Source organism: Eumetopias jubatus, unplaced genomic scaffold, assembly GCF_037043125.1.
Source record: "Eumetopias jubatus isolate StellerSeaLion01/CBP00866 unplaced genomic scaffold, mEumJub1_p1.0 scaffold_15, whole genome shotgun sequence".
Taxonomy (NCBI): Eukaryota; Metazoa; Chordata; class Mammalia; order Carnivora; family Otariidae; genus Eumetopias; species Eumetopias jubatus.
The window spans coordinates 58786337-58799979 of NW_028274821.1; the positions used below are offsets into that span (position 1 = coordinate 58786337).

The 13643-nt window shown below is 39.6% G+C and overlaps 1 protein-coding gene across 1 annotated transcript in view; it reads left to right on the forward strand.

Annotated features, from left to right (window-relative positions):
- The window catches only part of LOC114218175 (phospholipid-transporting ATPase FetA-like), an 87446-nt gene that overhangs the window by 52012 nt on the left and 21791 nt on the right, over window positions 1-13643 (forward strand). Inside the window, exons 11-13 of the mRNA XM_088019222.1 lie at window positions 6155-6351; window positions 8992-9200; window positions 9736-9779. Of these exons, the coding sequence (XP_087875348.1) occupies window positions 6155-6351; window positions 8992-9200; window positions 9736-9779 (450 nt within the window). The remainder of the gene's footprint in view (window positions 1-6154; window positions 6352-8991; window positions 9201-9735; window positions 9780-13643) is intronic.

Sequence of the window (13643 nt, forward strand, 5' to 3'; positions counted from 1 at the left end):
GATCTTTTGCTTAGATGATCTGTCCATTTCAGTGAGGGGGGTGTTAAAGTCCCCCACTATTATTGTATTGTTGTCGATGTGTTTCTTTGCTTTTGTTATTAATTGCCTTATATAATTGGCTGCTCCCATGTTAGGGGCATAGATATTTACAATTGTTAGATCTTCTTGTTGGATAGACCCTTTAAGTACAATATAGTGTCCTTCCTCATCTCTTATGACAGTCTTTGGTTTAAACTCTAATTTGTCTGATATAAGGATTGCCACCCCAGCTTTCCTTTGGTGTCCATTAGCATGGTAAATGGTTTTCCACCCCTTCACTTTCAATCTGGGGGTGTCTTTGGGTCTAAAATGAGTCTCTTGCAGACAGCATATCGAGGGGTCTGTTTTTTTATCCTATCTGATAGCCCGTGTCTTTTGATTGGGGCATTTAGCCCATTTACATTCAGGGTAACTATTTTTTTAAAGATTTTATTTATTTATTTGAGAGAGAGAGAGAGCACATGAGAGGGGGGAGGGTCAGAGGGAGAAGCAGACTCCCCACTGAGCAGGGAGCCCAATGCAGGACTCAATCCTGGGACTCCAGGATCATGACCTGAGCTGAAGGCAGTCGCTTAACCAACTGAGCCACCCAGGTGCCCCAGGGTAACTATTGAAAGATATGAATTTAGTGCCATTGTATTGCCTGTAAGGTGACTGTTACTGTATATTGTCTGTGTTCCTTTCTGGTCTGTGTTGCTTTTAGGCTTTCTCTTTGCTTAGAGGACCCCTTTCAATATTTCTTGTAGGGCTGGTTTCGTGTTTGCAAATTCCTTTAGTTTTTGTTTGTCCTGGAAGCTTTTTATCTCCCCTTCTATTTTCAATGATAGCCTAGCTGGTTATAGTATTCTTGGCTGCATATTTTTCTCATTTAGTGCTCTGAAGATATCATGCCAGTCCTTTCTGGCCTGCCAGGTCTCTGTGGATAGGTCTGTTGCCAATCTAATGTTTCTACCATTGTAGGTTACATATCTCTTCTCCCGAGCTGCTTTCAGGATTTTCTCTTTGTCTCTGAGACTCATAAGTTTTACTGTTAGATGTTGGGGTGTTGACCTATTTTTATTGATTTTGAGAGGGGTTCTCTGTGCCTCCTGGATTTTGGTGCCTGTTTCCTTCCCCAAATTAGGGAAGTTCTCTGCTATAATTTGCTCCAATATACCTTCTGCCCCTCTCTCTCTTTCTTCTTCTTCTTCTGGGATTCCAATTATTCTAATGTTGTTTCATCTTATGGTATCACTTATCTCTCGAATTCTGCCCTCGTGATCCAGTAGTTGTTTATCTCTCTTTTTCTCAGCTTCTTTATTTTCCGTCATTTGGTCTTCTATATCGCTAATTCTCTCTTCTGCCTCATTTATCCTAACAGTTAGAGCCCCCATTTTTTATTGCATCTCATTAATAGCCTTTTTGATTTCAATTTGGTTAGATTTTAGTTCTTTTATTTCTCCAGAAAGAGTTTCTCTAATAACTTCCATGTTTTTTTCAAGCCCAGCTAGTATCTTTAAAATCATCTTTCTGAACTCTAGTTCCGACATCATACTAATGTCCGTATTGAGTAGGTCCCTGGCAGTCGGTACTGCCTCTTGTTCTTTTTGTTGGGGTGATTTTTTCTGTCTTGTCATTTTGTCCAGAGAACTGATGAATGAGAGAACAAAATGCTAACAGGGTAACAACGTCCCCAGAAAATATACTCTAAACAAATCAGAAAAGACCTGAAACCGGGGGACAAGAAAGGGAAAGAAAGAAAAAAGAAAAATAGGAAAAGAAAAAGATAAAAATGAACAAAACAAAAAAAACAGAATATGATCAAATATGATCAGGCTGGTGCATAGATCAGTGCCACACACTAGATTTTGGGCATATTTTGGTCTGTTAGAAGAAAGTGCCTCCCAAAATTTTAAAGAAAGAAAAACTTATATATGTACAAAAATAAGGGTTAATACAATGAAGGGATGGAATATGACTGTAAAGAAGAAAATTATAAAAGATTCTATAAAAGGAATTGATAAGAAGTTTGAAAAAAGAAAGAAGAGGATTTAAAAAAAAAAGAAGAGAAAAGGGAGAGAATGTGATCAGGCAGGAGACTAGAACAAAGCCATACACTAGAGATTTAGGGTATATTTTGATCTGTTAGAAGAAACTGTATCTCAAAATTTTTAAAGAGAGAACAACTTATATATATGCCAAAAGTAAGGGTAACTACTATGAAGGGATAGAATATGACTCTAAAAATGAAAAATAAAAATTTTTTTTAAAAAAGGGATTGATAAGATGTTGGTTGAAAAAGGGAAAAAGAAAAATTCAAAAAAAAAAGTTAAAAAAATTAACTTTGAAAGACTAAAGAATCATGGTAAAAAAAAGCCATGAATTCTTTGTGCAGTATCCCCCTAGCGCTGGAGTTCTGCCGTTCTCCTTGATCGGTAAGCTTGGTCTTGGCTGGCGGTTCTTGCTCATCTTCTGGGGGAGCGGCCTGTAGTGGTGGTTCCCAGATGTCTTTGCTGGAGGCGGAATTGCCCCACCCTTGCCGGTCTGGGCTAAATAATCTGCTCGGATTTGCTCTCTGGAGCTTCTGCTCCCTGCACGCTTTCCGTTTGGCTTTGGAGGACGAGAGTGAAAATGGCGACCTCCCAATCTCTGCCCCAGAGGAGCCGAGAACTTGGGTCCCCACTTCTCAGTGCGCCCCCAGAGAAAAGCAGTCAGTCACTCCCGTGTCCCCGGTCTCCAGCCGCACTCCGTGCTCACCCGGCCTGTGACCAAGCATTTCTATCTCTGGCACCTGCCTCCATGTGGAGTCTCCAAACCCAGCAGATCCCTGCGGTGTGCTCCCACGCTGCTCCTCCTGGGGGAGGAAGGGGAGTCTCCCCGGATCTGCCGCTTGTTGGGTCCCTGCTGGAAGAGCAGTGGCCCGACTGTGCCGCGGATCACGGTTTATGGCAACCCCGAGCTGAGACCCCGCACCTCGGCTCCATCTCTGTGGCCGGCTTCCCCGCTCCGATACCCGGGAGCTCTGCCACACTCAGGCACCCCCAGTCTTTCTGTGACCCCGAGGGTCCTGAGACCACACTGTCCCGCGAGGGTTCCACCCCCAGCTTAGCCACTGGAGCGACATCCCTCAGTGGATCCGACTTCTAAAAGTTCCGATTTTGTGCTCCGCTGCTCTCACTTGCCAGAAGCGGCCTACGGAGGCCCCCTCCCCCGCCGTCTATCCTCCCGAATATCGCCTCGGATTCACTTCACCGCATGTCCTACCTTCCAGAAAGTGGTCGCTTTTCTGTTCAGAGAGTTGTTGCTGTTCTTTTCTTCAATCTCCTGTTGAGTTCATAGGTGTTCAGAATGGTTTGATCCCTATCCAGCTGAATTCCTGGGACCAGACGAAATCCAGGTCTCCTACTAGTCCTCCGCCATCTTGCTCCACCCCCCCGTTCAGTATAATTTACTTCTTAACCAAATAGTGTGACAGGTCCCTGTGTGACAGAGCTTGAAGTCTAGATTAAACACTCAGCATATTTCTGAAGTTGAGAAAATTCTGAGGGACTAAGGTGGGCCCACTTCTCCTGGTTTGTCATGGTGGTAGTGAGAAGTCTCTTACATACCAGGTAAGGAATTCTTTATTCAGGTGTTTGGCAGAATTCTATGCTTCAAAGTTTCCACATGGCATGTTTCATTATAAAATATCTCAAGCTTTCAAAATATGAAATCTGTCAACATGAAACCACTGTGGATGTGAATTTATAATTTCAGTAATCTATTAAAGACCTGTTGTCCATGACTCTCTCATCTCTTGGAGTCCTTCATTTCTATCAAGATGCGTTGATACTGGAAATCTGTGCAGTGCGTGTGTGTATGTGCCGATTATAGCCTTTCTAAGGTGACATCTCATTGTGGTTTTGATTTGCATTTCCCTGATAATTAGTGATGTTGAGTATCTTTTCACGCACCTTTTGGGCATTTGAAATCTAAATATGAAATAAATATTTGAAACCTATTATCAGGGTGCCTGGATGGCTCAGTCACTTAAGTGGCTACCTTCAGCTCAGGTCATGATCTCAGTGTCCTGGGATGGAGCCCTGCTTCAGGCCCTCTGCTCAGTGGGAAATCTGCTTCTCCCTCTCCCTCTGCTCCTCACCCCCCTGCCACTTGTGTGTGTGTACTCTCTCTCTTACATAGATAAATAAAATTTAAAAAAAATTTTTTTAATTAAAAAAAAGAAGCCTATTATCTCTTTAGGTCCTTTGCCCATTTTTTAATCCAATTATTTGCTTTTTTGCTATTTGCTATTGAGTTGCATGACTTCCATATATATTTTAGATATTAACCTCTTATCAGATAAATGGTTTGTAAATATCTTCTCTCACTCCATAGATTGCCTTTTTATTTGTTGATTATTTCTTTTGTTGTGCAGAAGCCTTTAATTTGATGTAATCCCACTTGTTTATTTTTGCTTTGTTGCTTGTGCTTTTTGGTTGTCACATCCATAAAATCATTGCCAAACTGTTGTCAAAGAGCTTTTTCTCTGTTTTTTTCCTAGGAGGTTTATGGTTTCAGGTTTTACATTTAAGCCTTTAATCCATTTTGAATAAATTTTTGTGAGAGGTATAAGATAGGGATCCAGTTTCATCCTTTTGCATATGAGTACCTAGTTTTTCCAGCACCATTTATTGAAGAGTCTGTCTTTTCTCCATTGAGTATTCTTGCCTCCCTTGTCCAGTATCAGTTGGCCATATGTGCATGGGTTTATCTCTGGACTCTTGATTCTGTTCCATTGGTGTATATGTCTGTGTTTATGACAGTATCATACTGTTGTTTTTTGTTTTAAGATTTTATTTATTTGACACAGAGAGAGAGAGGGAGAGAGCAAGCATAAGCAGGGGAAGTGGCAGTCAGGGGAGAAGCAGGCTCCCCACTGAGCAAGGAGCCCGATGTGGGGCTCAGTCCCAGGACGCTGGGATCATGACCTAAGCCAAAGGCAGCCGCTTAACAACTGAGCCACCCAGGTGCCCCCATACTGTTTTGATTAGTATAGCTTTGTAATATAGTTTGAAATGAGGACATACGATGCATCCAGCTTTGTTTTCTTTCTCAAGATTACTTTGGCTATTCAGGGTTTTTCAGGGTTCCATAGAAATTTTAGAATTATTCTTTCTATTTCTGCAAAAAAAATAAAATGCCATTGTAATCTTGATAGGGATTACATTGAATCTATAGATAGCTTTGGGTAGTATAAGCATTTAATAATGTTTACTGCTCCAACCCATGAACATAGAATATCTTTCCATTTATTTATGTCTCCATTTTCTTTCATTAATATCTAAAACCCAGTTGATCACAGTGTATAATCCTTTTCATGTGTTGTTGAATTTGGTTTGCTAGTATTTTGTTGAGAAGTTTTGCATCTATATTCATCAAGGATATTGGCTTACTGTTTTCTTTTCTTGTAGTGTCCTCGTCTGGCTTTGCTACCAGGGTAATGCTGGCCTTGTAAAATGAGTTCAGGAAGATTATCTCCTCTTCCCAAACTTCTTTTCTAAACATTTCTCAAATTTGTCTTTTTTGCTTCCTTGTCCTTCTATGCCCTTTTCTCTCTCAACCTGATGGGAGGTTGAGATTATCTAGAACCATAATCTTGAGTAAGAAGGTATCATCTTTAGGGGCAACTGGGTGATACAGTCAGTTAAGCGGCTAACTCTTGGTTTTGGCTCAGGTCATGATCTCAGGGTCGTGAGATTGAGTCCCACATTGGGCTCCATGCTAGTTAGTAGCTAAGTGACTTGAGGCAAAATACTTTTCTACTCTTAATATCAATTTCCTCATCTATTACTAAAAGAGAGGTTTTATAAATATTAAATTAAATAACATATGTAAAGTACTTGGCACAGTTCCTGATAATTAGTATTTAATATAGTTTAGTTACTTTTATTTTCCTTCAAAATCCCAAGGATGGCTCCTGCTGGGCTTTTTTTTTTCTGTCTGTGTAGTACTGCTTAGAGCCTATGAACTATGGGGCCCCCCTGACCTCCAAGAACAGAGAAAAGTTTGTTGAAAGATAAGTCTCCAAAAGGTAGGTCTGAAGCAGCACATGCCTTGGATGAAATGTTAATTTAATTCTTTTTTTGATTTTCAGATTTTCCTGTTTTTAGGCAGCATGTGTTTTATCCTAGCAATTGGGCATGGCATTTGGGAGAACAATAAAGGCTACTACTTCCAGGATTTTCTGCCATGGAAAGAATATGTGTCTTCATCAGTTGGCTCTGCTGTCCTCATATTCTGGTCCTACTTCATTATTCTCAACACTATGGTGCCCATTTCCCTTTATGTCAGGTAGGCTTTTTTGACTACTTTGTGTTATAGGGGGAGGAACTGACTTTATACTTTCTGCTTAACTCCCCAAATAGAGTGTGAATGTTTAGAAAGCATAGATTGTGTGCTCTTCAACTCTTTACTTCCCACAGTGCCCAGTGTACAAAACACTCTGAGAAATGTCTAGAGATAGGGGTGCCTGGGTGGTGCAGTCAGTTAAGTGTCCAACTCTTGGTTTCAGCTCAGGTCATGATCTCATGGTCCCAAGATTGAGCCCCGCATCTGGCTCTGCACTCAGCACAGAGTACACTTGGGATTCTCTCTCTCCCTCTCCCTCTGACCCTCCCACTTATGCTTGCTCTTGCATGCTCTCTCTCTCTCTCAAATAAATAAATAAATCTTAGAAAAAAAAAAGGATAAGAAACTGCCAAACCTCTTGTCCAAGTGTTTAAAAAAAAAATGCCTAGAGATTGTGTAAGTGCTTTCCATATCCAGAATACTGTGCTAGATACTATGTGAGTTATACAAAAAGAAAATCATCCCTACCCTCAAATGGCTTTTAATGTAAATGATGAAATAAGACATATTAAACACATGCAATAATTAGAAAAAATGCATACAAATTTGGTGATCCTGAAGCTCAAGCCAGGGAGCCCCTAGTTAATCAAAGAGATAGGTTCCAAACTTTCATTTGTAAATCAGTTAATCAGAACTTACAATTTGTTTTCCCGTAGAAACAATGTGGCAAATGGTAGATAGGTATAATTATGACCTAAGTTCTGGTTTCTAAAAGTTGGCGAAGAAAAGGATGTTTCCTCCTCTTTTGCATGGACAAAAATTTGAAATAGGTAAAATAAGTCTTTGCTCTCCTTTTTGTTTTCATCATTCCCTTTCACACATGCACACCCAGACACATTTTCGCATCCTTCTTCCCAAGTTTCCTAAACCCTGCACTGGGAGATTCCAACGTGAAAAGCACCCTAAGTGACTAAATTATTTTATTAATTATATATTTATTGGGCACCTACTATGTGCCAAGCACTATACTAGGTGCTAGAAATAGGAACATGAATAACAAGACAGCTGTTTCTCTAGATAAGCTCATAACATAGCCGTGGAAACAGATACTTAAATAATTATGGTACAATATGGAAAATGATGTAATAGGAATATATATGGGAATGCTATGGGAGACTAGAAAAAGAATGGGTTGATTCTAGCCCAAGCGCCTTGGGGATTTACAGAAAAAGTAATAATCAAACTGGTATTTGAGAAAAGAGTAAAATTCACGAAGTACAAAATAGCAAAACAATATTGCAAACAGAAGATCAGCATGTATTCAGCATGTAGGAAGGTCTGGTGTTTTTTATTTTTTTTTTTAAGATTTATTTATTTATTTTGAGAGAGTGAGAATGAGAGAGAGAGAGAGTACATGAGAGGGGGGAGGGTTAGATGGGGGAGGGTTAGAGGGAGAAGCAGGCTCCTCGCTGAGCAGGGAGCCCAGTGCGGGACTCAATCCCGGGACTCCAGGATCATGACCTGAGCCGAAGGCAGTCGCTTAACCAACTGAGCCACCCAGGCGCCCCAGGTTTGGTGTTTTTTTAAAAGCTTGATCTGGTCAGAGAACAGTGAGTGGTCTAGGGCAAAGTGTCGGATGGTAATTTAGCATCAGATCCAGGAGAGCCTTAAATGCCAGGCCAAGCAGTTTGGATTTTATCCTAAAAGCAGGAAAGACCTTTCTAAGGATAGAAATAATATGACTAAATGTTTGGGTTTAGAGAAATTGCTATGTTGGTTAGTATGGCAAAGGAACGGAGGGATCAAGATTCAGTGCATGAGGTCTAGTAGTCAATAATGTGGGCTAGAGCCCTCCAACCTCACCTGAAATAAAAAAATCTATGCTGCTCAATGCAGCTGTCTCTTAGAAGCAACCTAAACTAACACCCATTAAGCATGAATGATGATAGGAAGGAGGCCCCTTAAAAATCTTCCCGTGTTAAAATGAAGATGCTTGTTAACCATAAAGAATCTATAATATACCTTACCTGTAACAGAAGGCAATAGGGAAAATTCAGATAAAGTGAAGAGGACACTATTGGGGGTGGGGGTGAGGGAGAAGCTACCCCACAGACAGCTGCCAGGAAATTTATCAGAAGGTCAGCTTCTGTATAAGCTGTTTCTGATTTTCACAGATCCTTCCCTCTTCTGAAACAAAGAAGCTTCTGAGTGTTTCAAATTTCTCTCTCTTCCTCACCTGGGGATTTACATGACAGCCACAGTAATCCTCTAATTAAACCTGGCCAGCCTTTTATTAGTTAGTTCTTAATGCTGTCAGGCCTTGCATTACTGCAGAAATTCAAAATATTTTACTTTTCCTGGGTATGTTTTGGAAGAAGAAAGAATGAAAGGGAGTTATGCCTCAGCAAAATTAATCAAGTATGTCTCGGGTCGTAAAGCCCTGAATGATAATGGTCAAAATCAGAATTACATAGGGTTGGCTGGTGGGAAGAGTCCTTCAAAATCCATGGTAGGTTCCCAAGGAAGATATTCTGATTTTCAGGTGCTCACCCTGACCTGTCACACGACTGTTAAGAAGGAAACTAGGATGATGTATTTGATCTGTTCTGACCCAGGACCCTTTTTTTCTTGCTTTCTTCATAGTGTTGAGATAATAAGATTGGGCAACAGTTACTATATCAACTGGGATCGGAAGATGTTTTGTGCACCAAAGAACACACCAGCACAGGCTCGCACCACCACCCTTAATGAGGAGCTTGGCCAGGTCAAATATGTGTTCTCTGACAAAACAGGAACTCTGACTCAGAACGTCATGATTTTCAATAAGTGTTCTATTAATGGGATATTCTATGGTATGCATGCCTTCCTGCTTTCCCTGAGTCCTAGGGAAATTCTACTTCGCAGATTGTTTTCAAGAGTAATCTCCCTCTAAATCTATATGCCTCTGAAATTCACATTTACCTCTTATTTTCCAGCCTTCTCTGTTCACTAGGCAAAGATCCCCTACTCCATTTAGTTGCTTACCAAAAAGCATTTATTTAACACCTGATAGAGGTAATCCATTGTGTTGGACATTGGAAATACCTAGATGTACAAGACTTAATCTCTGTCCTCAAGGAATTCCTGATGTCTTGAGAGTGTCAGTTCACTCTCATATTAAATCAAATGGAGAAACCAGCATGTTGTTGAAGCTGCTAATCTCCTGGTTCCCCTTCAGACCAATAAGCAGTCTTGAGAGAAGTCATCAAAGGAATGTAATTAATGCCACTGAATTGTACACTCAATAATGGTTAACATTTTATGTTATATGTATTTTACCACAACAAAAAAATTTAAACCTTTCTTTAAAACCCTTGCCAAATCTCTGCTCTGTTTCCTTACCAACAGGTGGTATCTATGACAAGAATGGACAGAGGGTAGAAGTCTCTGAGGTGAGTGACTACAGCTCCCTGTGAAATGCATGTGGGAGCTGAGGCTGTGCTGCATAGCAGCATCTTTGACACAAATTGGGAGTCCCTTAGCTCCTGAAATAGTAAAGCTTTTATTGGCCCCATAATAACAGAAAGCATTATATAAATGGCCTACGTTTATTTGAGGGGATTTGGGTTTTTGTTTTATTTATTTTTTTATAAAAAGACTTTATTTATTTGTCAGAGAGAGCGAGAACACAAGCAGGGGACAGAGGGAAAAGCAGACTCCCCGCTGAGCAAGGAGCCTGATGCAGGGGTCGATCCTAGGACTCTGGGATCATGACCTGAGCTGAAGGCAGATGCTTACCTGACTAAGCCACCCAGGCGCCCCATGAATTCCTCACGTTTTATTCATATTTTATAGCTCAACTCCCATTTGTTGGTTAATTCTTTTTTAAAATCTGTATTTTAAAATGAAAATACCTTTCTTGTTTCTTTCTGTTTAAAAAATAATCTACGCTCACTATAAAAAAAAATCCAAACAATACAGAAATACATGAAGAAGAAAGTTAAAACCACTCAATCCCTTGTAGAAAACCAGTGTAAAATTTAGGGATATACTCTTTCAGATATTTTTCATGTGTGTATATGCACACACATATACATCAAGATCTGATGATAGACACACGAATGGATGGATGAAAGGGAGGGAGGGAGGAAGGAGAAGAAAGAAAATAAGGGAAGAAAGAAAGAAAGAAAAGGAAGGAAAGAGGAAGTATTATAGCATGTATGCTATTTTCAGCTTCCTTTTTATTCACTTGACATATATTGTTGTCTTCTTTCCATGTCAGTAAATTTAGGTCTACATGATCATTTTGAATGAGTGGCATATCCAGTTGTATTGGTATACCTTAATTTATTTGACCAATCCCCTATTTTTATTCCATTTTCTTTTGCTATTCTAAATAGCATTGTGGTAAGCACCCTGGTACATACATTTTTGTCTCTTCTTCTGATAATTATTTCCTTAGAATAAAGTCCTAGAAATGAAATTGGCTGGTCAAAGGGTAGCCACATTTTTAATGAATTTAATATTGCCATATTGCTCTCTAGATAGATTGTATCAATTTATAATCCCACCAAAGCATATGAGAATTATTTTTTTCCCATATCCTTCCTACTTCAGGAAACTCAGTCAATCCTGTGTTCTCTCTTTCTTAATATCTGAAACTTATCTTCTTATGTGATTCTTTCCCCTCAACTCAAGTTTTTCTTTTCTTTAAAAAAATACTTAATACATCCATACAATGGAATGTTATGCAGCAGTGAAAAGAAATGAGCTGTCAAGCCACACACACACACACACACACCTGCACACACACACACACACAAAGAAGAACTTTTTAAAAATATTTTATTTATTTATTTGCAAGAGAGAGAGCACAAGCAGGTGGAGGGAGAGGGAGAAACAGACTCCCCACTGAGCAAGGAGCCAGATGCAAGGCTGATCCCAGGACCCTGAGATCATGACCTGAGCCGAAGGCAGACGCTTAACTGACTGAGCCACCCAGGTGCCCCAGGGAAGAACTTTAAATACATATTGCTAAGGGAAAGAAGCCCATCTGAAAAGGCATGTACTGTATGATTCCAACTATATGACATTCTGGAAAAGACAAAACAGTAAAGACAGTAAAAAGATCAGTGGTTGCCAGGGGTTTGGGAAGAGGTGGAGAGAGAGATGAAGAGTGGAGCACAGGAGATTTTTAGGGCAGTGCAACTATTCTGTGTGATGCTATCATGGTGGATTCATTACAATATGCATGTTTCAAAACCCATAGAACTGTACAATGCAGAATGAATTCTAATGTAAACTATAGAATTTAGTTAATAATGTATCAATATTGGATCCTTGATTATAACAAATGAACTACACTAATGTGAGATGTTTGTTAATAGAAGAAACCAGAGTAGAAAGGAGAGAAAGAGAGTATATGGGGACTTCCTGTACTTCTGCTCAATTTTTCTGTAAACCTAACACTATTCTAAAAAAAGAGTATTAATTTAAAATAAAATAAAATACATAGTTAGAATAAATAAAATAGTAAAATAACCCTTAGCCCATTAACCAGAGGTAACCACTAATAATAAATTTTTATATTTTATTTTTATTTTTATTTTTTTAAAAGCACTTAGAACCATTCTTGCATTACCCTCTAACCATTATCTGTCTCCATCAGTCCAAAATACTGAGTATCAACCATATGTCAGATTTTGAGTAAATGCTAAAGGTTGGAGAAAAACAAAAGAGACATGTCCCTCCCTTCAAAGAATTGGCAGACATATAAGTAAACAGGCAATTACAGAGGTCTCTAACTCCTCAACTTTCTTTCATTCTTCAATCAACTCTCTGTAATCAGACTCTGTCCTATCATATCCACTGAAACTATCCTAGCCAAGGTCACTAATGACTATTTGCTCTTAAGTCCTTACCCAACTTCTCTGCAGATTTTAACACATAAACTCCACTTTTTCTTAAAGTTTTCTTGTCTGTTGGTTTCTTTTAAATAACTCTCTTCTTGTTTTTTCTTTCTGTCTAATTGCTTTTTCTCATCAACTTGGCCATAGGGGCTGATGTTCTCCAAGGCTCTCTTACTGAACCTCTTCCCCATCTGTATAGTCTCCCTGAATAATCTCATGTATTTACATAGCTTTAACTACCACCTACTTACTGATGACCTCCAAATCCATCTATCCAAGGAATCCTTTGTAGTTCCCTCCCAGCCATGGCCAAGAATAAAGATATGTTATGAAAACTATCTATGGCTATGTCATAGCATCTCAAGGAGTTTCCTCAGTTACCACCTCTACCCTCCATTCTGAATCCCCTTCCTCTCACCTGATAATCCCCAGTTTCCATCCTATTGTCTAGTACCTGGATTTGCCTTTCACCCTTACTTAACTGCTTGTTTGGCTTTTGGTTTCAGAATTTTCCATGAATGCTGCCTCTCAGATAATGCTGTACTGCAGCTCCAAGCCTGCCCTGCCTCACTCCTGTATGCAGCCAGGTCTAATGTTCTCAAACATTACTTGTCTGGAAGGGGAGATTAGAAAATAGCTCAGATCTCTTACTCAAAACTATATATGCCTGCTTTCATTACTACCTGTAAGTCCTTCAAGTATCTCCAATTCAGCCAGTTAAAAACTTCCTCCTGACAGGTATCCTATCTCAGTGAATGATCTTACCATCTATCCAGGACCCCAGTTAGGAAATATAAAATTATTCTTAACTCTTTCCCTCTGTCACCTCTCATATCATGTATCAATTCTAGCTCCCTATATTTTCAAACCATTCCCTTAATTTAATATTTATTGTCACTACATCATTTCTCTTATGAATTACTGAATAGCCTCCTAACAGGTCTCTGTGCTTCTCATCTTGCTAGTTCTAGTATATTCTGCTGCTACCAGAGGACTTTCTCTGACACATATCTAATTACACATCACTTCCAGCAAAAAAATTGCTATGACTCCCTATTGCATATAAGATAGTAACGCAGGGCTCTCTGCCCCTAAGAGGCCTGAGGTGACCTCTGAAAATGGTTCGCTATTAGCTTGACCCAGAAAACCCTACGAAATCATGTAAATCAAGAGGTTCAGATCTTTGTGTTCACATTAAGAACACATGTGAAGGACCTCTTTCACTATTTCTTGTAGGGCTGGTTTTGTGTTTGCAAATTCCTTTAGTTTTTGTTTGTCCTGGAAGCTTTTTATCTCTCCTTCTATTTTCAATGATAGCCTAGCTGGATATAGTATTCTTGGCTGCATATTTTTCTCGTTTAGTATTCTGAAGATATCATGCCAGTCCTTTCTGGCCTGCCAGGTCTC